A 25,352-nucleotide genomic window follows, 5' to 3' on the forward strand; every position below is an offset into this window, starting at 1 on the left:
TTTTTATAACACCAAATCTACGAAAAGTATTTTAAAAGATAAAAGAAATGAAAAAAATTTAAAATGTCATATCTAGAACATATAAAATCAAATGTGTGGGGTTTCTATATTCAGAAAAGAGATGTGTGGGGTTTTTGAAGTAAAGGTTTTGCCACCGATAGGTGCGGGGTTTATTACTTTAGTAGTAAGAAATTTGATGTTTTTAAGCCATGTTTATAATTATTAATTATAAAAAAAAATCTAAGAAAAATAAAGTGAAGATTTTGCCTTTATGAAGACAAAACAAGAAAGAAGAAAAGTTGCATGGATAAAGCTGTGCCTTCTGCTGGTCTATAGCCCATAGTACTTGTATTATTGAATTCAATTTCAACATTACTTATAAATATTAATTAGTCTAAAAAAATAATAAATAATTATATAATGCATAATTTTGTATTAAATTAAAGAAAAGTGTCATCCCAAACTGTCAAATGATAGATAATAAAACATTTAGAATTGACAATGACAAGTTAATGTTATCATGGTGGGAAAAAAAAGAAGGCATGACATATAAATTTTCATAAATCATAATTACTGCTTTAAAAAAGTTCGAGCCTAGTGTTGAAAAAACAAAACAAAAACTTTAAAACAATCAAATATAAACATCCATATAATTGTTGTTTGATAGTTGTATAGTATTAAAAAATTGGTCCAAGTTGTAATTTTTTTGTGTTACGGTTTTTATCATCACCAATTCATTATTCAATTTTTCGATTGGATCTTAATTCATAATTTGTATTTCTTGGATCTTACGTTCATATGTAAGTGGTTCGTATATTTTCATGAATTTACACGATATAAATTTTTATCATAATGCATACGAATTTATATATAGAAAACATATATTAATCCTAAAATAGAATACATATTGACATTACATTTAAAAATAATAATTGTATTATATAAATAAAATATTTAACCCAGAAACTCACAAAAAAAAGAAACACTCAAACCGTTCCATATTCACTTAATTATCAACGATAATGAGCCTTATAATAATGATAATAATAATAATAATTTCTGACGCATGATTCTAATTCTTCGTTTTCTCTCAAAAGAGTTCATAAAACTTATCCACAGTGAATTTAAAGAAGAAAGGTTCAGGAAAACGATACAATGGATAAATGCCAGACAGATTCTGTTTGCATTTTTCTGAAAACCAAGTTGCCATATTGCTCTGCATTTTCTTTTTATTAAATTCAGAAATATTCTTGACCTAGCTTGTTGCAATCTTAAAGAAGGGGGAAGGAAAAAACCAAGTACTATAAGCTCCAAAGTTTGTCTGTCTTTGGTCATGTCCTGCCTTTTTGAGTTTGGACATATTCCACTTTGCTGAAAGCAAATTTATCGGTTTTGGGTTAGCTGAGAAAAACCTGTCAAAACAAGGGTGGATTTTGTTGTTAATAGGTTTTCCAGAAATAGCAAGTTGAATTTCCAGTCATATTTTTGTTATGTCAAATGGCTAATGTTGTTAAAAACCAGGTTGGGGTGCCAGAAAACTTAACGAAACAGCTTGCTGTGGCTGTTAGGAGTATACAATGGAGCTATGCAATCTTTTGGTCTTTATCAGCTACACAACAAGGGTATTTTTTTCATACTTGGATCATTTGCTTTCATCAACTTTAATCTTGTTCATGTATCTCAATCCTCATTTTTGGTTAAAATATGTTTTGATAGCCGATGTAAACTAAATTTACCACAAATAGAACTCTGGGTATGGTAATGGGAGAGAATCATTTTTGGTTAAATTTACCACAAAATGATATGGCTTTGATTGATAATCACCAGGGAAATCCAATGGGGAGATGGATACTACAATGGAGATATCAAGACTAGGAAGACTGTTCAAGCATTGGAGCTTAAAGCAGATAAAATAGGGCTACAAAGGAGTGAACAACTGAGAGAGCTTTATGAATCTTTGCTGGAAGGTGAAACTGATCAAAATAAGAGACCTTCTGCTGCATTATCTCCAGAGGATTTGTCTGATACAGAGTGGTATTACTTGGTTTGCATGTCCTTTGTATTCACTCCTGGACAAGGGTAATAAATTATCAATCAAACTTTATTGCCTTATATCTGTTTGTTGGTTTGCATAATTGTTAATTCTTGGTTTTACATTGTGTTGCATAGTTTGCCAGGAAAAGCATTTGCAAATGGTGAAACCATATGGTTATGTAATGCTCAATATGCAGATAGTAAAATTTTCTCCCGCTCTTTGCTTGCTAAGGTTGGTTTGTTTGTATGTTTGTTTGTTTGTTTTCACTTGGCTTGAGTGTTGTTAATTTTAATGCATTACAAGATTGCCAATTGACTGACCTGTCAACTTGCTTTTACATGACTTGATGTCCATCATTTCCCCATAGAGTGCATCTATTCAGGTAAGATGATACCTCCTTGTATGAAGTAAATCTTGTCGTAAAATTAACCTGTCTCATCTTGGCTATTAATTTTGCTGTGCAGACTGTGGTATGTTTTCCCTACCTAGGAGGTGTTATTGAGCTAGGTGTAACTCAACTAGTAAGTTCCATTTTGGATCTTGGTAAATGTAGCGATAGAACTTATTAAGGGATCAAGCAATTATGGTACTTTTTATTTTCTCTGAAAATTCTTAATTCTTAAGGTTCCGGAGGATCCGAATCTGCTCCAGCATATTAAAGCTTCCTTGCTGGACTTCTCAAAGCCTGTTTGCTCTGAGAAATCTACCTCTGCCCCTCATAATGCAGATGATGACAAAGATCCTATATGTGCCAAGGTTGACCATGAGATAGTGGATTTGTTGGACTTGGAGAACCTCTATTCCCCTGCTAAAGAAATCAAATTCGATCACAAGAGATTCAACGAGTTACATGAAAGTATCAAGGAAGATTTCAATATCAGCTCCCCTGATGAGTGTTCAAATGGCTTCGAACAAAATCATCAGATGGATGACTCATTCATGCTTGAAGATGTGAATGGTGTTGCTTCTCAAGTACAAAGTTGGCATTTCATGGATGATGACTTCAGCATTCAAGAAAAAGCAGCAATCTCTTCTCCCAAGCGGGGAAGTGTAAGCCATTCTCATCTTAAAGAATTCCAACAAGGAAATCACACAATACTGAGCTCCTTGGATCTTGAAGTTGATGATGACTTGCACTACAAAAGAACTGTTTCTGCTATTCTAAGTACTTCAAACTGGTTGATCGAAAGCCCCAGTTTCACTACCTGTGGCTACAAATCTAGTTTTATCGGTTGGAAGAAAGAAGGAATGGAAAATTTTCATAGACCAAGGCTACATCAAAACATATTCAAAAAGATTCTATTTGCAGTGCCTCTAATGCATAGAGGCAAATGTAGCCTTGGGAAATTGGAAAACAATATTGATGCCACAGGACACGTTTTACCTGAGAAAAGAAGGGAGGAAGAGAAATTCCGGGTCCTCAAATCAATTGTTCCTTCTATCGATGAGGTTATTCGACTTTCATAGATGCTATTTTATGTTATCTAGAAATCCACTATGACATAAAATTCATACATCTTTTTTACATACGGTGTCTTATTATAAAATTTTATTCTGATCTGCAGTGTTTGTTTTTGCAGATTGACAAAGAATCAATTCTCAAGGACACAATTAAGTACCTGAAAGAGCTAGAAGCAAGGATAGAAGAGTTGGAATCTTGCAAGAATTCAATGGAGTTTGAGGCAAGGCCTAGAAGGAATTGCCTGGATGTGGTGGAGCAGACTTCAGATAATTACGAAAACAGAAAAGTTGACAGTGTCAAGAAGCCTTGGATAAACAAGAGGAAGGCCTGTGCCATCGATGAAAGCCTCCATGAATCTGGTTCGGAATTAAATAGGACTATTCCGAAAGATGGCCTTGCACCAGCCGTGAAAGTAAGCATAAAAGAACTAGAAGTTATAATTGAAATAAAATGTCCTTGCAGGGAATTCTTGTTGCTGGATATCATGGAGGCTATAAACAACTTACATTTGGATGCTCACACGGTCCAATCGTGCACTCTCGATGGTCTTGTCACATTAACCCTGAAATCTAAGGTTCGTACGATCAGGCTTGTTTTAACAGAATCCTCAGTTCTTTATTGTTCCATTCTTAACAAAGAATCCTGTCCTTTTTTATTTTCCCAGTTTCGTGGAGCAGCCATTGCACCTGCAGGGATGATCAAACAAACACTAGAAAGAGTTGCAGCTAAGTGATGATGAGAACCAGATCATAAACTAATCATCAACCGGTATTCAATTTGTTGGGTTTCTAGGTTCAGTATGCTCATCTCTTGTTTTTGGGTTACTTGGTAACCAAGCAAATGCACTGTTAAAAGGAAGAAAAAGAAACTTAGTTTTTTCTCTTAACAAGCATTTGTTTTCAGCCATTGTAGCCTTCCCTTTAGCTACCTAGTACCTGTTTCTTGTAAGGCTTTAGGTTGAACCTCAGTTATGAAATTACTTTATTTTATGATCATGCAATGTCCAGTTCATCACTTTTCTTTCCTTAATTTATTAACCATACTTCATCTACTTAATATTTGGGGATTTTCCTCTCTAAAGCAGCAGTTTAAATTTAATTATTGATAATTAGCATAATATCAAATTTAACCCTTAACATTTACATCTTTTCAATTTGATCCTTATTCTATTTTTGAGCTAAATTTAACCCTCAAATTTTTAAAAAAGAGTCAATTTACTTTTTTTGACGGGAATGTTGACTAAACCACTATTTTTTTTTTTGAGGATATTGGTGTGATAACTACATGACTGTACATATGTATTTTCATGTTGACATAGTATTATTTGGCTTATATATAATGTGAACAAATAATTTTAAAAATATTTAAAATAAAAATATTTAAAATTAAAAAAATTATAAAATTCATAAAAATAACATGAAGCACATGTGAATTGCAATTCAAACCGTCATGTTTAAAAATTTAATGTTTTAGTTTAAAACAACAATTTAACTCTACTTGAAATGATGATGTTTAAATTCAACTTTTTAAAAATATTAAGTGCCAAATTTAGCTAAAAAAAGAACAAGGGCCAAATTGATTAAAAATGTAAATCTGAAGGCTAAATTTACATTGTATACATATACAATATGAAAATAAATAAATAAATAAATTTTCAACATAATGACTTATTTAACCTTCTAATTTTATAAAAAAATTATTTTAGTTTTCCATCTAAGTTTTTGCCTTTTTTTAACTATTAAACTTATATTGTTGATGGCATACTCTTGGATTGCCCAATTAATTAAATTTTAATTTTAAAAATTTTAAAAGTTATAATTTTAAAATTTTTAAGAAGTATAAAAATTATAAGTATATATTTTTAAAATTTAATTAATTGCTAACATGAAATAAGTGTGAACTGATTGTGTAAATGCCATGTCAATAAAGTTAATTTTTTATCTATTTTTAGATGAATTGACAAAAATATAAATTAAATAAAGAGTTAAAATAAAATTTTATTTTAAAAGAAAAAGTTATTATATCTATATTTTCACCAAAAAAACGAAATTTAAGAGGATTACAGCCATTGTGGCTTGGAATCTATTCAGTGTTCATCACTTTAATTAAGGGGAGAAAACCCCTAAAAACAATTATTTGACTTATCCAATCTAACACACAATTAAGCCGCATATGCAAAAATAAATAAATAAATAAAATGGAATGCACGTCTAATTCCTCATCTAAATAAATTTATCCTTTTCCATCTTTCAATTAATTTGATTCTTGCAATATCCAATCTCTAGAAAGTTGAAAATTTTCATTGAATTAAACAAAAATTAAAATATTGAGATCATTTGCTCTAAAATATAAGCTTATCTGCGATCATAATATAACAATATAAAACGCCTCCCAATCACCTTCATAAATAATAAATAAATATTCAACTACAACCAAGACATAGAACGCATGTCCTATAATCAAACCAAAGAAGCTACAAACTTTTTGCAAAATTTTCCTAAATATTCAAAACCCATTCTTTATTTTCTCGGATTCAATACTTTCCTGCCAAATTTGTATCTGGGTTTTATCTTGTTGGATAAGGAAGCTGAAACACAATCCAGCAATGGGACAGTCAAGATTCCTGGTCCATCCGTAGCATGGTGGCATAGATACAGAAAAAGAAAGTGGGTTAGTGTTTCTTTTGGAAAGATATGATGCTTAGGAGGGAACGATTTCAAATGGTCCTCAAACTGCTACATAGCTTCAATGGTTTCGAATTCAAATCTGTATTATACCCTTTAAAGGTAAACTTATTTGAAAAACAAAAAAGAATGTTTAACAAAGACCGTTGCTCACAAACGTTACTTTATTTGCATATTTTTTCAGTGAGTTATGCTTAGACTCTGATAGCAACAACGACCTGTGGCTGTAAACAAAACATCTTTTGCTCTTTTTTTACTTTGATGGCCACTCTTTTTCTTTTCTTTTCAGTTTAGCCGAATTTTTGCTGCCTACATATTTGAACCATGGCTTAAGAGTCCCATCACTTCTGTTTGTTTTGTTTTTTCATTATGATTTAAAAATCTTCATTTTCTTGAGCCCCAGTAACCAGATTTTCATGGCTATTTGCAGAGTTGAGAGCTGTAATTTGGGTAAAATGGAGGATTTATCCAACTCTGATGGAAATTATGATCTGGGTTATCAACCTTCACCTTCTTTTGTTGATCAAAATGATCAGTCAATTCCAGAAACTCCTGGTTACTCAACGTTGAGTGGTGAATCATTCGTGTATGGCCGAACTTGCTCTGAAACCTCAGCATTTTCAGACCCTATCGACGATCATAGCTGTTGTAGTGAAGCTTCAACTTCTCACTGGCCACCAACAAGATCCATGGCTCAGAATCAAGCTGTTCTTAGCAGGCTCGGAACAAAGCAACAAGGAAATGAAGATGAAAAGCAACTTGATTATCTAGAATCATTGGAATTAGGTCAAATATCTGGGAGAATTATATACCTTTTATTCTAAACCATGCTGTTTTATTTTCTTTTTTCTTTTTTTGAATGCTAATTTGTATAAAATTATGTTTAACAGAACTTGAAATGATGAAGGATAGATTTGCAAAGCTTTTACTGGGAGAAGACATGTCAGGGAGTGGCAAAGGGGTCTGTACAGCAGTTACTATCTCAAATGCCATAACCAATCTCTATGGTAAAATAACATGTTTCAGACAAACCTATGACTTTGTGTTTCTTTTTACTTGTTTTTGGATTTTCTATGAAATTTGCTTACTTATATTAATTTCTGCAGCTACCGTATTTGGACAAAATTTGAGGTTGGAACCTTTGAACCCTGAAAAGAAGGCACTTTGGAAAAGAGAAATGGACTGTCTTTTATCTGTTTGTGATTACATTGTTGAATTTACTTCCAAGTCACAGAATTTAAGCAATGGAACAGCTCTTGAAGTAAGATTTCATAATCCATACCCGAATTTTGTCTAAATTGGGGTTGGTTTATCATCTTTGTCTGCTTTAACATGATCACTTTTTTTATTTTTTGGACCTCTTTAGGTAATGAAAAGCAGACCAAGATCAGATATTTATGTCAATCTTCCTGCACTGAGAAAGTTGGATGCAATGCTCATTGTAAGAAGGAAAAATCATAATATTCTTGTCATTACAAAAAGGCTCATTTCATAGCTCATAAGACATCCTTTGACAGGAAATATTGGACAGTTTCGAGGACAGAGAATTCTGGTATGCAGAAGATGGAAGTGTGTCATCGAATTCAAGCCGAACAGGCTCATTCCGAAGGGTTGTTAAGAGAAATGATGAGAAATGGTGGGTACCAGTGCCATGCGTTCCTCCATGTGGCCTATCTGAGAAAGCAAGGAAGCACTTGCGGCACAAACGAGACTGTGCTAATCAAATTCATAAGGCAGCTATGGCTATCAATAGTGGTGTTCTAGCAGAGATGGAAATTCCTGACTCCTATGTCGCGTCTCTTCCCAAGGTTAGTCCTTCTGTTCATTAATTTCCTCATCAAACTTAGATTGTTCTCAACTTGAAGCATGTTCCAATTCCAACTTTTTGTTTAGAACAAGCATTTGAAACTTTATAAATATCTGAAGCCAATTCAATTGAATAAAAGAGAATTTTCATGATAAGAAAGTGCTCAAAACATTCACGGTTGCATAATGATCCCGGATTTAGCTTAATTAGTTCATGAAATCACTTATTCAAGTTCAGATTCTAGCATTTACAATTCTATCCCAAATTGAGATATCTCTGTGAAAAAGGAAATGAAAAATATGGTTGCTTAAATAGTACGGTGGGGATCTGCTGTGCTGATAGTAGTAAAGTTAGGAAAAAATACTTATTTGTATGAGGGAAGTTGTACAGAGCGGAAGGGCCAGCATAGGAGAGTCGATCTACAGGTTCATGTTGGGGACAGAAAAGTTCTGCCCGGATTATCTGCTGGATTGTCTAAGTGTAGCATCAGAACATGAAGCACTAGAGCTTGCAGACAGCGTGGAAGCCTCAATGTATACATGGAGACGTAAAGCATGCATAAAGCATTCAAAACCATCATGGGGCATGGTAAAAGAGCTGATGTCTGATGTTGATATTAGTGACAAAAATCACATATTGGCTGAAAGGGCCGAGAGCTTGTTGTTTGCCTTGAAGCAAAGGTACCCCGAACTTTCACAGACGTCCTTGGATACATGCAAGATTCAACACAATCGGGTAAGTCATCTTATCGGTCAAAAGACATGTAAATTTAAAAATTGGGAGGTATTCTTCCATAAAATGTAAAGTTCTTAATGGAATACATGTGTTGCAGGATGTGGGGCAAGCAATCCTAGAGAGTTATTCAAGAGTGCTAGAAGGTCTAGCTTTCAACATCGTTGCTTGGATTGAAGATGTGTTTTTTGTAGACAGAGCAGTTACAAGGCAAGAATAAAGCAAACCTCGAAACAGATGGCGCTAAATCAACCCCATTGTCATCCATTCAACAATTTCTGCTTTTTCGATTTTGTACCAACCGGTTGATAAATCTATCATAATTTTTGTATTAGTACTCCTAAATTACATTGGTATCAACTTTTGTAGGGTTTCACGAAAAAATAATAACAAAAAGAGAGAAACGCTCCAATATAATAATTTGACAACTACAAATCAATAATTCGAAATAGAAAATCACTAAACGGGGGGGCAAAACCTACAAATCTATTCATTTGATTATCTAAACCCACAACTAATTGCAGAACATCAGGATTTCACCTGCCTGCCTTATGTATTTGTTCATCTACAAAATCCAGCCATCCATCTTCACACATAATTAAAGCATATGCGGTTAATCCTCGTACATAAATGTAAAAACACAATCCAGTTTAAGCACGCAGTAATGCATGCAAGAGAGCAACATAAGCATTCATATACATGGGGTGTCGATGTGTTACGCATCCATGGCTCTCTCTGAGCGTGTGTTAGAGAGAGAGAGAGAGAGAGAGAGAGAGAGAGAGAGAGAGAGAGAGAAGTAAAAGATTGATAAGATAAGGAAGAGCTACATGTAATTTCTTGGGATATTATACCTGATCAATTGGTAAACTGAAACAATTATCCTCTATATATACAACAAAGCCTCTGAACCGCACCTGTGAGTACATACGGCCCAGACGGCAGGGGCATAAAATGACAGTCAATCTGCAATGCTGAATAGAAGATGGCCTACATCACTACATCATCACATTCTTTCACAAGGATTCCAGTATGCCCAACCAAAATGTGAAAAACAAAATCCCCCCCCCCCCCCACTGTAAAACATGGGACAGGCAAGACCAATGTGCACAACAAATAACGCTTTAATTTACCTGTTGTGAGGGGCCTTGCTATTCCTTAAGACCAAATCTAAAAACATAGTTGAACCTAAAATCAGCTATCATCATCCACAGCACCAATATACGACGGGTCTGTCCGTCTCACTCTTACAGCCCCCTTGAGCCAACTTGAAGCTCGAAGATTAGCATTGTCACTGCCTCCAATGGCTGCAGTGCTACTTGAAGATGGACCTGATCCTGCTCCGTCTTCCAAAAGTGTCCATGGGTCAATTTCCATATCATTCTCTTGTGATAGCACTAACTTGGATTTTCCTGGCATATTATTTGCATTTCGTGCTGACGCAACCTGTCTCTGAGGTGGATTAATAGTTCCAGTGTAAGATCCAGGGACACAGATGCTGGGTTGAAGCAAACTAAGAGCACCAATAGGGACAGAAGGTGGTTGGCAGGAGACTGTATTGTGAAAAGAAGGAAATAATATAGGCATTGCGGCTTGGATTCGCCATCTAATCATCTCAGGCAATTGCATAGAATCTAATTCATTCTGCACCCACAGAATAAACAGTGAAGTAAGTAAAGAATCATCTGTAATTTTATTTCAATGCTAACTTCTAAATAATTTTCTATCTTTACAGGAATGACATCTCAAAGCTTGTAACTCGGAAGAAAACTGATTATTTTCTTTTACCTGCAATGAAACTACGTGAGAGGTGGTGACTATTTGTCAAGATAAAAACAACTAAAAATACCCACTTCTGGACAGAAAATCAATTGCAAAGTCTATAAACCAAAATATTGACATTCAGTCGAATTAAAAGCACCCATTACTAAATTGCATTACACGTGCAACAATTAACACCTCATGACCTCATTTCCACATGCTATTTAGGCAAATTTCTTTACCTCTAGAACTCTCAACGCCCAAAAATTTCCCCCAAACTTAAACTCTTACGAAATCATCAAGGCATTACATACTACTCATGATTACATCAGAAAATGAATGGGCCCCAAAGCCAATGCATACTGGAAAACTCCATATCCAAGTAAATTGACAAAGGATCTACTTAACTAGTGCCTTTAAAAGTACTACTTTCAGAAATCATTTGCTTTTAATCATTTACTTTTACTGAATTCAAGAAGTGATTTCTCAGTTACACTTTTCTTTCTATATTCTTAAACATCTCCTGTTAAAAAAACCTACCATTATGAGATAGCAAATCATAAAATATTCAATTTGAGAAAAAAAATTCAAAGCTCGCTTTCAAATAAATTTATGGTTTTTTTACCAAAACAAGCAGCAGTAAATTCAATCATCAACAAGACAAAAAATATCAAACCTGCAGACCCTCCACTGCTTCACGGTCAAATCCAGAAAAATCCTTGGCATCCTTTGACTTCAGCCAACTTGGCTTGCAACTGCTTAACAACCCATGCAAAACTAACGATAAGCGATCAAAAAGACTATCTCCAGACATTTCCGTGGATGCAACAATTGGCATCAGCTCCATGTCCCTCTTCAACTGTGCAAGATTAGAAGATAGGTCAACATCCTCATGCACAACCCTGCTTCCGAGTAATCGAAGTATTACAGAGGCAAGCATATTCCTCATGCTTCGCGCTGATGGTTCCCTGAATAATCCAACAATGAACCTTCGTAACTAATTTATTAACTACCAAAATAAGATACTACCGCTTCCATAACATTGTTGCATCTGTATCAATTAGAATGTCAAACTTCTTTCCATTGGATAGTCAACATTCAATGAATTCCCAAAAAATAGAAGAAAAAATGCAGAAAAAAATTGCTACCACTACTCTCCCATAAAAAGAACCAATGTAATCCTCACATTCAATTTACACCAACAGGGAAGAGAAAAATAAATAAAAAAATTGCTCACACTAAGATGATGCAAAAGATGTTCAAATCACATAAAAAGCATATCCAAGAAGTGAAGTTTTCAATCTAAGAATTCTATGAATTAGTAATTCGAATAATAACATCAGCCTTTGAAGAGTGACAAATCATTGAAATAAAAACTTAATACCCTGAAAAACTAAGGCTTGCAATTACAAAAACTATAAAAATGAGTCAGCATCGTGGATCAACAACACAGAGAGAATTAAAGCTAATTTTCCAGGATCACTTTCAACAGATAAATGAAACTAGAAAGGCTTGAGCTGAGACTGAGACGAGATCAACAAATTTAACCATAGGGATTTCATAAAGAAAATTCAACAAGTAAACTAGTACCTATTCATTTCCAGAAGAAAGACGCATGTACTACTAGACAAACAAAACAAATTGACAGAACCTATGACGAGTTCATAGCAACAAGAAATCTGCTGAGTCTATCAGAAAAGGTCTCACAAAGCAGTAAGGCACAGATACTGATCATCCTTATTTAAAGTTGAATAAAATGGAACACGCAGAAAAACATATCATATATTTACCCATCTGCACATATGATTGGCAGCAATCTCACAATAAACTGCAACCTCAATGACATAGAAGCTCGCAAAGCTGCAGGGGAAGGAGGCGGAGCAGACTCCACAGGAGCTGGTGTTCGTTTAGCCAATCCAGGGCTACCACCTCTTATGCCTTTGCGATTGTTAATTTTATTAGTAGGACCTTCAATTCCAGAAGAAGCAGTGCCAGTCTGCTTGCTTACACCACGAGTAACTGAGTTTATCTGTTGCTCAATGGTGTTAAACTGCTTTATCAAATCACTTGCAAAGGTATTGTGTGAGTCAGCAGAGCTTTGGTCTATGCAAGGAATAACTAATTCAATGAAAGCCTTCTCAGTTACATGCTGCTGATTGATACCAGAACCCTCAATATCGACTTGAGTGGACCCTTTCACACACCCCTTTGACTCCATGCCCTCCTCAATGACTTCGCCTTCCTCAAGAGATGTGACTTCAGACTTTCTCTTCTCTCCACTGTTTGTTACAGGATCAGCACCAGAATAGGACCAACCCCAAGGCTTCCAGAACTGTGACTTGGTAGAAAGGTTTTTATTTTCAGCAATATTACTGAGCCGTTGCCTAACAGTTTTCCGTCCCAAAAGAACATCCAGGCCACCTAAGAACCATTTAGCCTGCATCAACATCGAATCCTCTAATGATCTCCCAAAAAGATGAACCACCTCTGAGAAAAGGGGAGCAGCATCAGGTCTGACCAACAATCTGGTAAGAATAATTTCGATGAAAACTTTCTCACTCTCAGAAGGAGAAGCTCTTTCAGAACTAGGTGAGGAAGAGCGAATAGCATCCACTAAGGACATGTCATGATTCTCAATCTTATCAATAAGTGCTTGTTCATTTAAAAGGAGCCTTAACTCAACCCACTGCCAATGAAACTTAGCAGGTTGAAGAGTGTCCAGTGCACAAACAAGCTTATCCAAAAGCTTAGATGTCTCTGCACGAAGAGCTTTAGGCTCACTATGTCCAGAAACCCTATTCCCATCATCCTGTGTAAAAGCAGAATTAGGCATTTTACAATCAATTATAGCATTTAGAAAGAGCCTTGCACGAAGAGGGACAAAGGCCATGGATTTCAAATGCATGTCCAAACCATTCAACTCTAGCATGGCAGCAAACTCAGCATCAGTTGTATCTGCAGCTACAATATCATAAAAACCACGAGTATCCCTCATACAAACATCTCGAAAAGGTCTGTGTTTTATGGCATCACCAATGGCCATTGTTAAAGACTGATACAATTGATGAATATCTTCACTTCTTGCAGTGTTACTGTTCAAGATGAATGGCTTCCATATCATAAATGCAAATATGGCATAAGCTGGTGGAAAGACCAAATTAATTGGGAGCAATCTCTGCATCCTTGAAAGAGCTAAAACTGATTGTTCACCCAAGAGCTCCAATACTAGTCCATCACAAACAGTTCTACAGTTCCCAACAAATAGCCGAAACAAGTGCACATATACTTCAACTGAGTTGTCCACCTTAAAAGCCCCAACAGATCGGGCATTACCATTAGAGCTGGTTTTTGTGCTCCTTACAAATTGAACAACATCCAATCCTTCCTTTAATCTTAAGACAGACACCATTCTCTCTAAGCTAATAACCCCATGAATAATGGCACCAATGACAAGGGCAGAAACAGCTGCCATTTTGGTAGTTCTCCCAAGAGTCGCTTTAGCAGAACTGTGCGAATTGTCATTAGATATATTTGTATGAGAATCAAGAGAATCAGGAGACAACAACTGACCCCGAGAGGACTTTGCAGGAGCAAATGCTACAGCTAAAGCAGAAAAAGCCTCAGTTGCAAGAGCTATCTCAAATGCTTGGCTTTTGCGCTCTCCAAGAGCTTCCTTTAACAGGCATAGACATATTAAATGGATGTGCAATATGCGCTTAGCAAACTTCAAGGAATTCATAGGCGGCTGATAATTTGAATAAGTGCTGCCGCTAGTAAAATCAGGTATCTTTGCTAGGGTTGGTCCAACATTGCTAACAATGGCAGAAACAGCAGAAGACACCAAACCCGGGTCCCCTTCTTGAAAAGCACCACCAGTCTGCCTAAAACAGTCCATTAGTCCCATTATAATTTGTTGAGCAACTTGATAATCATCGTCCCCTTTTTCAGTGGCAGGACTTTTTGGTGCATTGGCTGCAAAATGTTTTCTCTCTTTGCCTAAGATATAGTGCAAGACATCATCAATATGACGCTGAACCATATCTCTCATGCTTGCACCAACTCTAGATAACCGTCCGACATTTATCCTTTGACGACAGTAATCATCAGGATCTTCAGTCCCGGCAGGAACTCCATGTGGAAATCCAAACTCTCCCTCTGTTCGTCCAGATTCAAGTTCAGACAAAAGTCTTTTATCACAGGTCCCCTTGAAATTCTTCTCCCATTCAATCACACTGGCAATACTGCCATACCTCCTCAACAAATAACAAGCAAAAACTAGGGCTCCAGAACCTGTAATTCTTCCGTTAGTGGCCATAAATGCAGCAACACGACGCATTGTAGCAGACAGAGCTTCAGGCACAAGATCTGCGGCAATAAGTATGTTCTCATACCTGAACAAAATTCATTGTTAAGCATGTAAGACTACATGTGCAGGTCATGAAACATAGACAACAATGACAATAGGTTTTTCCACAACAGGATTAGTGGCTTGATAGTCCGATCTTGAGCAATAAGAATAACTTTCAGGGAAGAAAAATATGTTTCCCAATCTTCAGGACAGTTTACTAGATATCATACAATTCCAACCAGACACCCAAATAATGCATCGTTCAACTATTTCATGCACTCGATAATACACATTCACAAACAAATCCAGAATAGTTTGATTTAGAGAAATGGGTGAGAAAAGAAGAAAAATAGGCTAAATTCATTGTTAAAGATCAAGAAAGGGCAACGGGTTCAACTCATACTGCAACACGATGGACACTAACAAAGAACCAACCTACAGAACAAATTTGACAGCCAGATATGTCTGTCATGAACAATTTAATCAAATTAAGAGACAAAACAAATGATATTTTACCTTCGGAGGGATGATAAAAGATATGCTTCCCCCACTTCACAAGCATAGTTTTCCACATTCCTGGGTACCATTAGAATGTTTCTCCCACTATGAATGGCAGGACTGGGATTACTAATAGCTTTTGGCAACAACCAAAGGAGAAATTTGACAGCTGAAGCTGAATCACAAGAAACATCCAATAGATACAAAATGGCTGATAGCTCATCCTCACCAAGCTTCCATCTTAAGGGACTCTTCTCATCAGCTGCAACAAAGGGTCGACCATACTGGCTAGCCTTGGGGACAGATTTCTCTGACTCTTCAACAAGCTGCCTAACTACAGATAGCAACCAAATAGTGACAACCCTCTTCTCTACAAAGCGAAGCTGCTTTAAACCCCTCCCAATCGAAATAATATCTGCATGATGGGTTGTTCTGATCCCATCAACTGGCTTCAAATTTTCCACCTCAGTTCTATGATGTGGACAACTTATCTTGTTATCACAAACATGACTTGTCGATGCTCCCTGGCTATCTTCAATTCTAGCAGCAGCTAACTGTGCAAGACTCTGAGTTTTACGAACAGGCTTTTGCCTACCACGAGATGCTTGCTTTGTTGACTTAAGCAAGGGATCAACTTTGGAACCCTCCAAGTTTTTGGGCCCCTTCCTCACCCACCAAGTATCTTCATCATCTGATGGAATGGGTGAAGATACTTGAAGACATGAACTCTTATCCTCACTTAATTTCTGTCTTTTAACCCTTTTACAATCTTCACACCCAGGAGTACCTTCTACAGAATCCATCTTGCTGTGTGTTGATCCAATAGATCTTTTGATACTCCCTTGAGACTCATCCACTCCACTATCTGCAGTACAAAAAGATGAACTGGGGAATTGCAGCAAAACTGAGATGGAAGCCTTCAGTTCTTCAAGGTCCACTTCTCTCCTGAAAGTCTTTGAAGCTTGAACAGTTCTCCTCTTATCACATGAAACCTGGGAATCAACATCTCTTCCTGAGGTAGAATGACAATTTAGCTTCTTGGCTAGTGCATGAGAATTGTTTGTATTATTATATGAATCAAAAAAAAGTTCCTGAAGGACAAGACGGCGCTCATTTGAGTAAACATTTATAGCCTCAAGCAGTTCTGAGCCCTCAGCAATTCTTGCTTCTTCCAAAGCATTAACCATAAACTGCCCTGGGAGCTGCTTCAAGATTCGTTGATGTCTCTTCCTTCTGTTCAGGTCAGCCATTGGTCCATTTGTATCAATGATTCCACTAACTATTAGCTGCCTCACATATGCCTGAGGATAAAAAATTCCAGAACGTATGAGTTCCAACATAAAAAGCTGAAGACGCTTGCTACCTTCTCCTTTATGTCCTTCATGCTGATCGATCCAGCACACAATAATATCATGCAGAGGACCAGGGCTGTCAAATATATCTGAAAATTTCCTCCTCCTTCCATTTAAACATTTTCCATTGCTTTTAGCTTCATGTGTATCTCCCAACAAATCCTTGCTGGAATAGCTATTCTGCTGACTGGTATTCTTTCTTGATGCCCTTTCCTTCTTCAGTTTTTTCTGCAGCTCTTTCATCTTCAGTTTCAAAAGCTGAATTGCAAGATATATTTGTGAAAAATCTTTACTGCCAGTGAACTTCACGTCAGAGGGTGGAGCAGTCCGGAAGTCTCGGTAATCACAAGTTGCCCACTCACAAAGGAAAAAAACTGAGCAAATCAAAGACAAATTCACAGTTTGAAGCCATTTTAGTGATGATCTTAAGCATGGACTGACTTCTGCTACCCAACCCTCACCAACTGCTCCATCATAAAGATCATTGAAGATATGTTTATAAGCATCTATCACATCTCCTTGCAAAAGGGCCTTGTCTAGGGTCTGCACTGCTTTTGCCACACTTTGGCTAGGATATCCAGCAGTTGCACCTTTAGCAAGATTGTCAGCACGTTTCTCGACGGTGGAAACAACATGATTAAATGACAAGGAGTGGTATTGGGAATCAAACCCTTTACCTCTGACAGCATATGCATCTGCTGAATAATTTTTTTTTGCTGCATCATCGGAGGGCTTAGATAAAAAACCACCATCACTAGGTGTATGTGAGAGTACACAAGTAGGTAAAGGAAAGCAATCTAAAGCTACAAATGTATCTGGTGTAGCCTGTATCAAATAGCGGAGCATCTCAACTAGTGCAGATATTGTGTATGCTCTCCGGGAGTTATCAACCAAATCAGATCCACCTGGAGAAGGTTCACGGATGAAGCGAATAGCTACACCCACAAGATTGCGTACATATGTCTGACATAGAGTGATGGTTTCCAAAACTCCATAAATGATAGGCAACAGCAACTGCAGAATCTCAAGCAAATCCTTTTCCTGGAAGAGCACAAATAATATAATCAGAAACCAGAAAGTGTTCATAAGCTCAATTATTTCCTACATGAACAGATCTCTCAGAACGGTGGTAAAATTAAATACAATGAGGGCTGAATACATCAAATACAATACCTGCAGTTGATTCAGAACCCAATCAATAATGAGAGAAGGAAGAACCAGTCGTTCTGCATGATGCCACTGCAAGAGCCGCACTACATACCACCATTTAAAATGAAGAGACGGTTCCTCACCATCAATGATTGCTGGTGCCAGATCACTCCTATGCTGCAAAGACCCAGCATAATGCATTTGTGGCAACCGATCTCTACCATGTTGAGTAGAATGAGAATTATTTCTCGAAAAAAATTCATCTAAAAGGTATTGCAAGTAATCAATAACATCTTTTGTCCAGAGCTCTGTACGAGATAATTGAGTTTTATCAGGTGCTCCAGACGAAATTGCAGAACCAGGACGAACCTGCAAATGATAACAATAAATCCGCTACCTTCCAAAATCATGAATAATCTAGCGCAATTACAGAAAGCATGATCATATGGTACAAATATATTAAGGCTATTGTACCTGATTAAGATATGTTACTTTGATAAACCAAGTTGCTTTAAGCAATGGAACATTATTCCTGATAAGAACCTCTATTAGAGGTCTCTTCTTATATCCTTGAGGAACTTGATCGGCCAAAGAACACAAAGGCTTGTGTTGCAGTGATAAGCCCTGAGAAAAATATGAAGATAATGTCGAGTTCACGTATGAAGCATAGTTTTGCCTTTCGCCAAGATCCATGAAGTCAAAAATAAAAACTAAACAAAAAAGGAATATAAAAAAGTTTCGTGCAACACGTAGGGGAGCATGAGATTACCTCAATCCATTTTTTTCTGAAATCTTCATTGCACGGCCTTTGTTCAGGGAAAACCCCTGGTTTACTTAACAGTGAACCAGAAAGAGGGACACCATAAGCCTGACCAGCCTGACAAACAAAATACAGAGCTTTGAAAAGAAACCAATCATACAAGTACATAAACAAGAAACAACCATGAAAAGAATGAATGTATCACCTTCCTCTTTTGAGCACGAGATTCATTGATAGCCCTTAGACACTTTCTAATTGCCTGCATAGAAGAGAGGAATTATTTATTAGAAAGTGAAAAACTGACAGTTACGTTACACAAGGAAAACTTTTTTTTTTTTTTTTGAGTTGATAAGTTAAATTAAATATGAATAGAATGGTCCGTGTAACAACCATAGCATCCCAAATAAAGTTACTTACATCTCTGCATTTCAAAACAACTGGCTTTGTAAAAGCCTGAACCTGAGTCAATGAAATCTCTTTTGAATCCTGAAAAGATGGCAGGACCATGTTAAATAACAAATATGGTAATAAAAGAAGCTAACCAAAAACAGTTAGCTTCCTGGAATTGTCTTAAAATTTTCGAGATTTAAATTTCCTACAGCTTTAAGAGGTTGCTAAGTTGCTATATCAGCATGAAGTCAAAACAGCCCTTATATACACTATCAGATTTCAATCTAAGATATGCACAGAAAGTACTGAAGTTACATAAAAATTGAATCAAACAGCATCATGAGGAAGAAGAAAGTAAAGTTTTAGAGAGATAAGATAACAAAAGGAGAACCCTGTGCTTACAGCATATGCATCAGATAAAGTTCCCAAACCATAATAATTTAATGGAGACCCAATTATAATAATTCTATAGCTCAGGAAAAAAAAAGGATGTGATTGATGTTCATATGGATTGGTGAAGCAACCATAGCTGCCAACCACTCACATGCAGCAAAAATCTGCATAAGGATGCTGCAGGAAAACAAAAAAACAGTAGTGAATTGTGATCAATCAAAAGACTATACCTCCAGTCCATCAATAGTATCCTTATACCCATGCTGCACATTTTCTCTAGTGAGCGTCTCCTCAGGGCAATTCTGAGTCTGAGGATGAAAGTCAGGGGGCCCAAGTCTGAAAGGAACCAAAAGTTAGTACGCAAGATATGCATTAACTTAAGAAGATGAATTTACGAATCAAACCAACTGAACCATCAATTTAGTTATATAAAGCAATAAAAAAAACATAATCTAAATGGATAAACTTAAGAATCATATAGTAGGACCATCGGCTCAGTCAGTTTTGCAATCCACCATTACATAGGTATCATAAGTAATATATAACCTTGTTCTGATTCATTACTTAATCATTCTGCATAAATGTAACTAACATAATAATTCAATGCAATTGCATAATTACCTGGAATTCAGATGTTCCTTATCACACTTCAACTTGTAGGGTGCTAACTGAGATTGCCGCCTACAAATAAAAATAAAAATAAATGAAACCAGGGAGAAAGAAGTGTACTTTCAGCAAGTAGACAGCTTTACAATTCTAAAAATGCCAGCGTAAATATGCTTTGGAAAAATAATAACAGTCTCGTCTCAGTGTGGAAAATCTATTTTTAAGAAAACACACAAATGATTTACAAAAACAAGAGGGGTGTCAGAGGAATTCATGCATTACCTTCCACTTCTAACAATAAGATGCAGCTTATGCACAATCTCAGTGTCAGACAAAAGGGCACAAAATACTCAGTACAAGACTTGGAAAAACTAATTCCAAATTGAAAGTGTTCTTGTAGTAGGAGCAGCATATTCTCAAAATGCGGTCATTAATTGAAAAATATCAAATAAAAATATCCAAATACATAATCAAAGACCAATATTAGAATCAATAAATTAAGTAAATTCAAGAAGACGAGAATATGTGAACAGAAGACAAAAGAACACGGTATCTAGATACCTAGAATTCAATGAGAAGTTAGGTGGTAATGAAGATGAATCAGCCCGGGGAGTATCCCTAACTGAGGCTCCTCCTATTGCACTGTTATTAACTGCACTAGTGCAGCTGGGAGCATGATACCTTTGCATTTCTCCCAACTATCAGCGGCATACTGCTTCCAACATCAAATCCTAAGAAGAAATGTCAAAGCAAAACTGCACAGTGCCAAAAAATATATAAGGAAATAGAAATTAGAACCATTTAACGCTTAAGTAAAGTGACAATGAAAATAAAATTAAGAATAGATTCAATGAGTGTGTCACCTCAAACATATAATGTACAAATCAACATCACTCTGACCTGCCAGAAAAATGAAAGTCATCAGTGCCAGTTCTAGCTCTACCATCACGTGGTTAGAGAAATCAAGTTATATAAATAGAAAGCACCAGATCACTGACGTTCAAAAAAGAATGCAAATCTAAAAAGGGGAATATGGTTCAATTTTAGAGGTTCTAGGACACGGAGCTCAGAACATTTCTTCCATTGACTGCTTAAGAAAACATGACCTAACAAAATCAGCTGCAAAACTATGAACATTATACGATTAAGCTCAATAGTTTCGTTCTACTAAGAACAGATCCAATATATTCACGAAGCTGTTTCATACAATTAGTTTTGACAATACAAGAATTAACTTTAAGTTAGAGAAAAACATGACTACAATAAAAAATTTAAAAGTCTATACATATTCCAGTAATGATTTAAGAATTTTGAAATTAAGGTAAAACAAATCAACTCCCAGCACTTTGAAATGCTAAGCAGGAAGGCAAACTCAAAAGCCATGTAGCAAAACAACAGCCTTAAAGAATCAAATTGCTTTGATCTATTAAAATAAACCAAGAGAAACAACCAACACATATCAAAATTCCAAATTCAAAATGTTTCCCTCCCCAGGTGACTCAATCCAGTTTACCATTAAAAAAAACACAGGATATAACAAAAAACTCTACCTTTTTGATTCAGCAATGAACCAAATCTACTGAATCAAGCAAACCCCCAAATTGAACTGAACGCAAGCTATGTTCTTTTACATGCTAAGACCTAAGAGATAAAAATAGAAACCAAATCATTTAGCCTAAGACTACGGGAAACACAAATTCGATGAACGATACGAGAACTAGGGTTTATGTCAGCTGAAAAGATTGACCCTTTCCTCTCTGTTTTTTGTAGATTATTGAAACTAGGGTTTTAATGGCAAATTCGTAAAATAATGCAAGGCAGACAAAGATTAAACGGGAACAATAAAACATATGAAGAAGATTGAGATTGCAAACAAATAAATGGAGCCTACCTCTGATAAAAATTAGGGATTTCGTAGCAGAAAAGGGCGAAATCTAGAGAGAGAAAGGGGATTTTAGAAGGAGGAAAGAAAAAAATAAAGGAAGGAATAGAGAGAGAAATTCGAAGGAGAGAAGGATGTGGGGCTTTGACTATTTTTTTTTTTTTTTTTAGCTTTGGTTGATTGATGAGAAGACGATTTTCCTTTTTCCAATCTTTTTTAGCTTTGGCCTTGGCCTTCTGTTTTCTCTTGCATTGCTCTCATACAATTAAAAAGAGGAGAGAAATTGGGGGCCGATGCGATCTACTCACTACAAAATTAATTTTTTTATTATTTTTGTGTTTGTTTTCCCATTTTGCCCTTTAGTCGTTTCCTATTCCTATCAATCTCCCACGTGACGATGTGGTGATAACAGCAGGGGCTATAATGGGAAATTAATTGTTTAAAGTATTTGATTAAGTGAATTTAATTGGCGTGGAGTGCTTGAGTGAGCCATACTTTTTTTTTCAAACTTTGTGTTTAAAAGACCTGAACCAAACTACTAATAATAATAAACAAATAATTTTTGTTTTACAAACTCATATTTAATATGTTTGGACCCAATTTTATTTTCTAAATTCCTACCACTAATGTTTTTGTGCCAAAGAATTAAGAGAAACAGTTCAAATGTTTATATTTCCACTACAATAGATAATAGGATATTTCTTTGTCTAATATATACTTTTGCTTAAAAATATGTACCCATGTTTATGTTGTTTGCAATGTTTTTTAGATAACGTAGGCTTGGAATATGCCTCCAACTACGTGTAAACGTTCCTCGCAAATAAACGTCAGACTTTGAAATTAAAATATGCGCTCGAATTTAGAAATTTATTATAGGTTTTAATTATATTTATTTTTTAATTTATAAATAAAAGGATAATTTATTTTAGTGCATTCAATTTAAATTTTTTATATTGATAATAATATATATACTAATCAAGTTTATTTATTGTAGTTTTATTATTTTTAAACTTGTGATTTTGAGCTTTATTCTATAATTAATTAATATCTATTTTTATACAATATTGAAGGTGTTGATGATGATTAGATTTGAATTCATATTATATAGATATTTATAAGTATTTTAATCACCGCTTTATATAAGTCAAAACAATTGAATAATTTTTTTTATATAAGTCATGCAATATTTGTCATGTTTTTGTATTGATAATCTCACGTAATTTTTTTTTCCGAGACAATTTTTTTCATATTCGACTCGTTTAGTGGGTTCAAGCTTCGTGTGCAGGATTAAAAAGAAGCACTATGGTGGGCACTGGGAAAATAAGATAGCCTCACGACAATATACAACGAAAAGATTTACAAATGGTTAAGATTTAAAATTTAAATTTATATGGTGTTAATAAAATAACTTAATTGAATTAAGCTTGAAATTTAATTATTCTAACTTTTAATAAAACAATTGGATATGCATTTGTTTCTCAACATGTGAAGGTGTACAATATTTATTTTCAAAATCATATTCTCTAAATCATTTTTTTGAAATTAATTTTTTATTTTGAAACAAATAAAAATGGAGTCGCCACCAATTTTTTTTTATTAGGTATGATCGGATCACCTCGTAATTTGATCATTTTAATAAAAGTTTAGATTTACTAAAACGATGATTTTTGGTCTACAAAATTCAAGAAATGAGTTCAGGAGTCAGTTACGCATGAGGAATGATTAACACTCTTATAACGCCCAAAATTGGTATCTAATTGATTAATTGATGTTTTAGTGTCGAGAATTAAAAATTTGAAGAGAATTTAAAACATGATCCATCTTTGCATAATGTTATTTTTAATCACTTAAATAAACCAAAACATATGTAAAAGGCCTTCTTATCTTGGGGTAACTAAAACGAAAAGGTCATATCCCGTAGTTAGGACACGACATCTCGAATCCTCGAAAATAAAATTGCTCGTTATTTAATTACTATTTAAATCTCATACATTTTTAGTTTTAAGAAGGATGTTCGGTTATCTAGCTTCAAAGAGAAAATCGAACCCCGTAAGTTAGGGCCCAACCTCTCGAATATCTAAATAAGAACGTTGCCTTAGTATTTGAAATTCCCCTTTTTATGTATCGAGTAAAAATTAATCTAACACTTAAAATGGTGTATATTTAGTTTATTCGGGCATAGTATGAAAACGGACAAATATGTTTAAACATAGTGTATGATATAATGATAATGAAATAATGTGAAGCGGCTATGTAGGTAGAATACTAAAATGATAAATAATAAATAAAGGAATGCTATAATAATAACAATATAATTATAATAATAATAAAACATCAAATAATAATGATGGCAATAATCATATTATTTACTGTTCTAATACTAATTAAATAATAAAGGAAATTAAATAATAATAATAACAATAATACGAGCAAAAATACACAAATAAAAGGAAATAAAAACATTATAAAATTTAAATATATAAAAAGGGTAAAGAGATAATAAATAAATAAACAAATAAAATAAAAAATCTTTAAAGGGTAGACATTAAATAAATAAGAATTAAATCGAATTAAAATGAAATTAAAAGCCTAAATTGTAATAAAATAAATAAATAAATAAATAGAGGACTAAATCAAAATTTAAATGATGTTTAAGGATATATTGTAAATAAAAAAACTAATAAAACAAGATAAAGGACCAAGATGAAATGCGTGAAAAGAAATAGGGACTAAATGAGAAAATATCTCAAACCCTATTAAACGCACTGTTCCTTTAGCAAATCAGGAAATTGAAAATAAAATAAAATTAAATGGTGCAATCTAAAAAGAAAAAAAAATAAAGGAATTAGGACCACATTAAAAAAGGTTCAAAAGCAGAAGGACTAAAGCTACAAATTCCCCTTTTTTAAAAAGCCCGGATCCTAGGGATGGTTTGGGTCGACTGAAACGACATCGTTTCAGGTACCCATGGACCATTTTGAAAATAAAAAGAAATTAGATAGTCAAATAGAAAAAATAAAACAAGACTAAATTGAAACAAGCCATAAAAGCAGAAGGACCAAAAGCGCAAATAGACCACTTTACAAAAACACGGGGATCCCAAAGGATCCAGGTTGGGTCTCGGGTTGAGCTTCAAAACGATGCCATTTCGGGACTTGCAAACACTGGCTAAAATGACATCGTTTAGCCCCACCTATATAAGCCAAAAAATCTTTTTAAGAAAACATTCTGTTTAGGTTTTAATTTTTTTTTTTAGAGTTCCTTTCTTCTTCTTTTTTTTTTTTTTTTTTTTCAGATTTTTCATGTCCGGCGAGCTCACACGACGGTCATCGGTATCCGGCAACAAGCTCTGCCGTTCCCAGTGGCCAGAAAATACAAAATGCCCATTTTGTTGTTGTTTCGACTCCCTGAGCCTAAATTTGGGATCAGTGTTTCCCAAAAACGCATCGAATGTCACAAAAATTGCGAAGAACCCTTTGGTTTCTAGGTCACCTTT

The 25,352-nt window shown here is 35.1% G+C and overlaps 3 protein-coding genes across 4 annotated transcripts; 2 read left to right on the forward strand and 1 right to left on the reverse strand.

The window, feature by feature from the left end:
- Positions 1 to 1,037: 1,037 nt before the first annotated feature.
- Positions 1,038 to 4,555, forward strand: LOC108471035 (transcription factor MYC1). Its single transcript, XM_053022079.1, has 7 exons — positions 1,038 to 1,622; positions 1,828 to 2,079; positions 2,170 to 2,266; positions 2,500 to 2,556; positions 2,660 to 3,484; positions 3,616 to 4,071; positions 4,162 to 4,555. Exons 1-7 carry the CDS (start codon positions 1,498 to 1,500, stop codon positions 4,228 to 4,230), a joined length of 1,881 nt encoding a protein of 626 aa, XP_052878039.1. The 5' UTR covers positions 1,038 to 1,497; the 3' UTR covers positions 4,231 to 4,555.
- Positions 4,556 to 5,883: 1,328 nt separating this feature from the next.
- On the forward strand, positions 5,884 to 9,140 carry LOC108473339 (rop guanine nucleotide exchange factor 3). The gene is made up of 8 exons (XM_017774832.2): positions 5,884 to 6,283; positions 6,612 to 6,967; positions 7,072 to 7,188; positions 7,288 to 7,442; positions 7,548 to 7,622; positions 7,699 to 7,989; positions 8,379 to 8,723; positions 8,821 to 9,140. Exons 2-8 carry the CDS (start codon positions 6,637 to 6,639, stop codon positions 8,938 to 8,940), a joined length of 1,434 nt encoding a protein of 477 aa, XP_017630321.1. The 5' UTR covers positions 5,884 to 6,283; positions 6,612 to 6,636; the 3' UTR covers positions 8,941 to 9,140.
- A 404-nt stretch (positions 9,141 to 9,544) lies between these two features.
- On the reverse strand, positions 9,545 to 22,151 carry LOC108473338 (mediator of RNA polymerase II transcription subunit 12). 2 transcript variants are annotated; one of them, XM_053022082.1, is made up of 14 exons: positions 21,866 to 22,151; positions 20,838 to 20,869; positions 20,536 to 20,729; positions 19,990 to 20,049; positions 19,599 to 19,704; positions 19,003 to 19,071; positions 18,791 to 18,844; positions 18,595 to 18,702; positions 18,300 to 18,449; positions 17,850 to 18,194; positions 15,343 to 17,717; positions 12,269 to 14,869; positions 11,155 to 11,446; positions 9,545 to 10,361 (listed from the first exon to the last, which is right to left on the reverse strand). In XM_053022082.1, the coding sequence occupies exons 3-14, from the start codon at positions 20,661 to 20,663 to the stop codon at positions 9,912 to 9,914; spliced, it is 6,738 nt and encodes a 2,245-aa protein (XP_052878042.1). In that variant the 5' UTR covers positions 20,664 to 20,729; positions 20,838 to 20,869; positions 21,866 to 22,151; the 3' UTR covers positions 9,545 to 9,911. The 2 variants fall into 2 exon arrangements, with proteins under 2 accessions (XP_052878042.1, XP_052878041.1); XM_053022081.1 differs by having other exon boundaries at positions 20,838 to 20,874.
- Positions 22,152 to 25,352: the final 3,201 nt, after the last annotated feature.

This window comes from Gossypium arboreum, chromosome 11, assembly GCF_025698485.1.
Source record: "Gossypium arboreum isolate Shixiya-1 chromosome 11, ASM2569848v2, whole genome shotgun sequence".
Classification (NCBI taxonomy): domain Eukaryota; kingdom Viridiplantae; phylum Streptophyta; class Magnoliopsida; order Malvales; family Malvaceae; genus Gossypium; species Gossypium arboreum.

Bases quoted from the DNA above. Each gene is read 5' to 3' on its own strand.
- LOC108471035 (XM_053022079.1), top strand. From the start codon at position 1,498: ATGGCTAATGTTGTTAAAAACCAGGTTGGGGTGCCAGAAAACTTAACG. The intron at 1,623-1,827 runs GTATTTTTTTCA...GATAATCACCAG, and splicing joins TTATCAGCTACACAACAAGG to GGAAATCCAATGGGGAGATG. The intron at 3,485-3,615 runs GTTATTCGACTT...TTGTTTTTGCAG, and splicing joins TTGTTCCTTCTATCGATGAG to ATTGACAAAGAATCAATTCT.
- LOC108473338 (XM_053022082.1), bottom strand. From the start codon at position 20,663: ATGCAAAGGTATCATGCTCCCAGCTGCACTAGTGCAGTTAATAACAGT. The intron at 19,072-19,598 runs GTATAGTCTTTT...CCATCTTTTCAG, and splicing joins ATACTATTGATGGACTGGAG to GATTCAAAAGAGATTTCATT. The intron at 18,195-18,299 runs GTACAATAGCCT...TATCATTTGCAG, and splicing joins AAGTAACATATCTTAATCAG to GTTCGTCCTGGTTCTGCAAT.
- LOC108473339 (XM_017774832.2), top strand. From the start codon at position 6,637: ATGGAGGATTTATCCAACTCTGATGGAAATTATGATCTGGGTTATCAA. The intron at 7,189-7,287 runs GTAAAATAACAT...TAATTTCTGCAG, and splicing joins TGCCATAACCAATCTCTATG to CTACCGTATTTGGACAAAAT. The intron at 7,623-7,698 runs GTAAGAAGGAAA...ATCCTTTGACAG, and splicing joins AGTTGGATGCAATGCTCATT to GAAATATTGGACAGTTTCGA.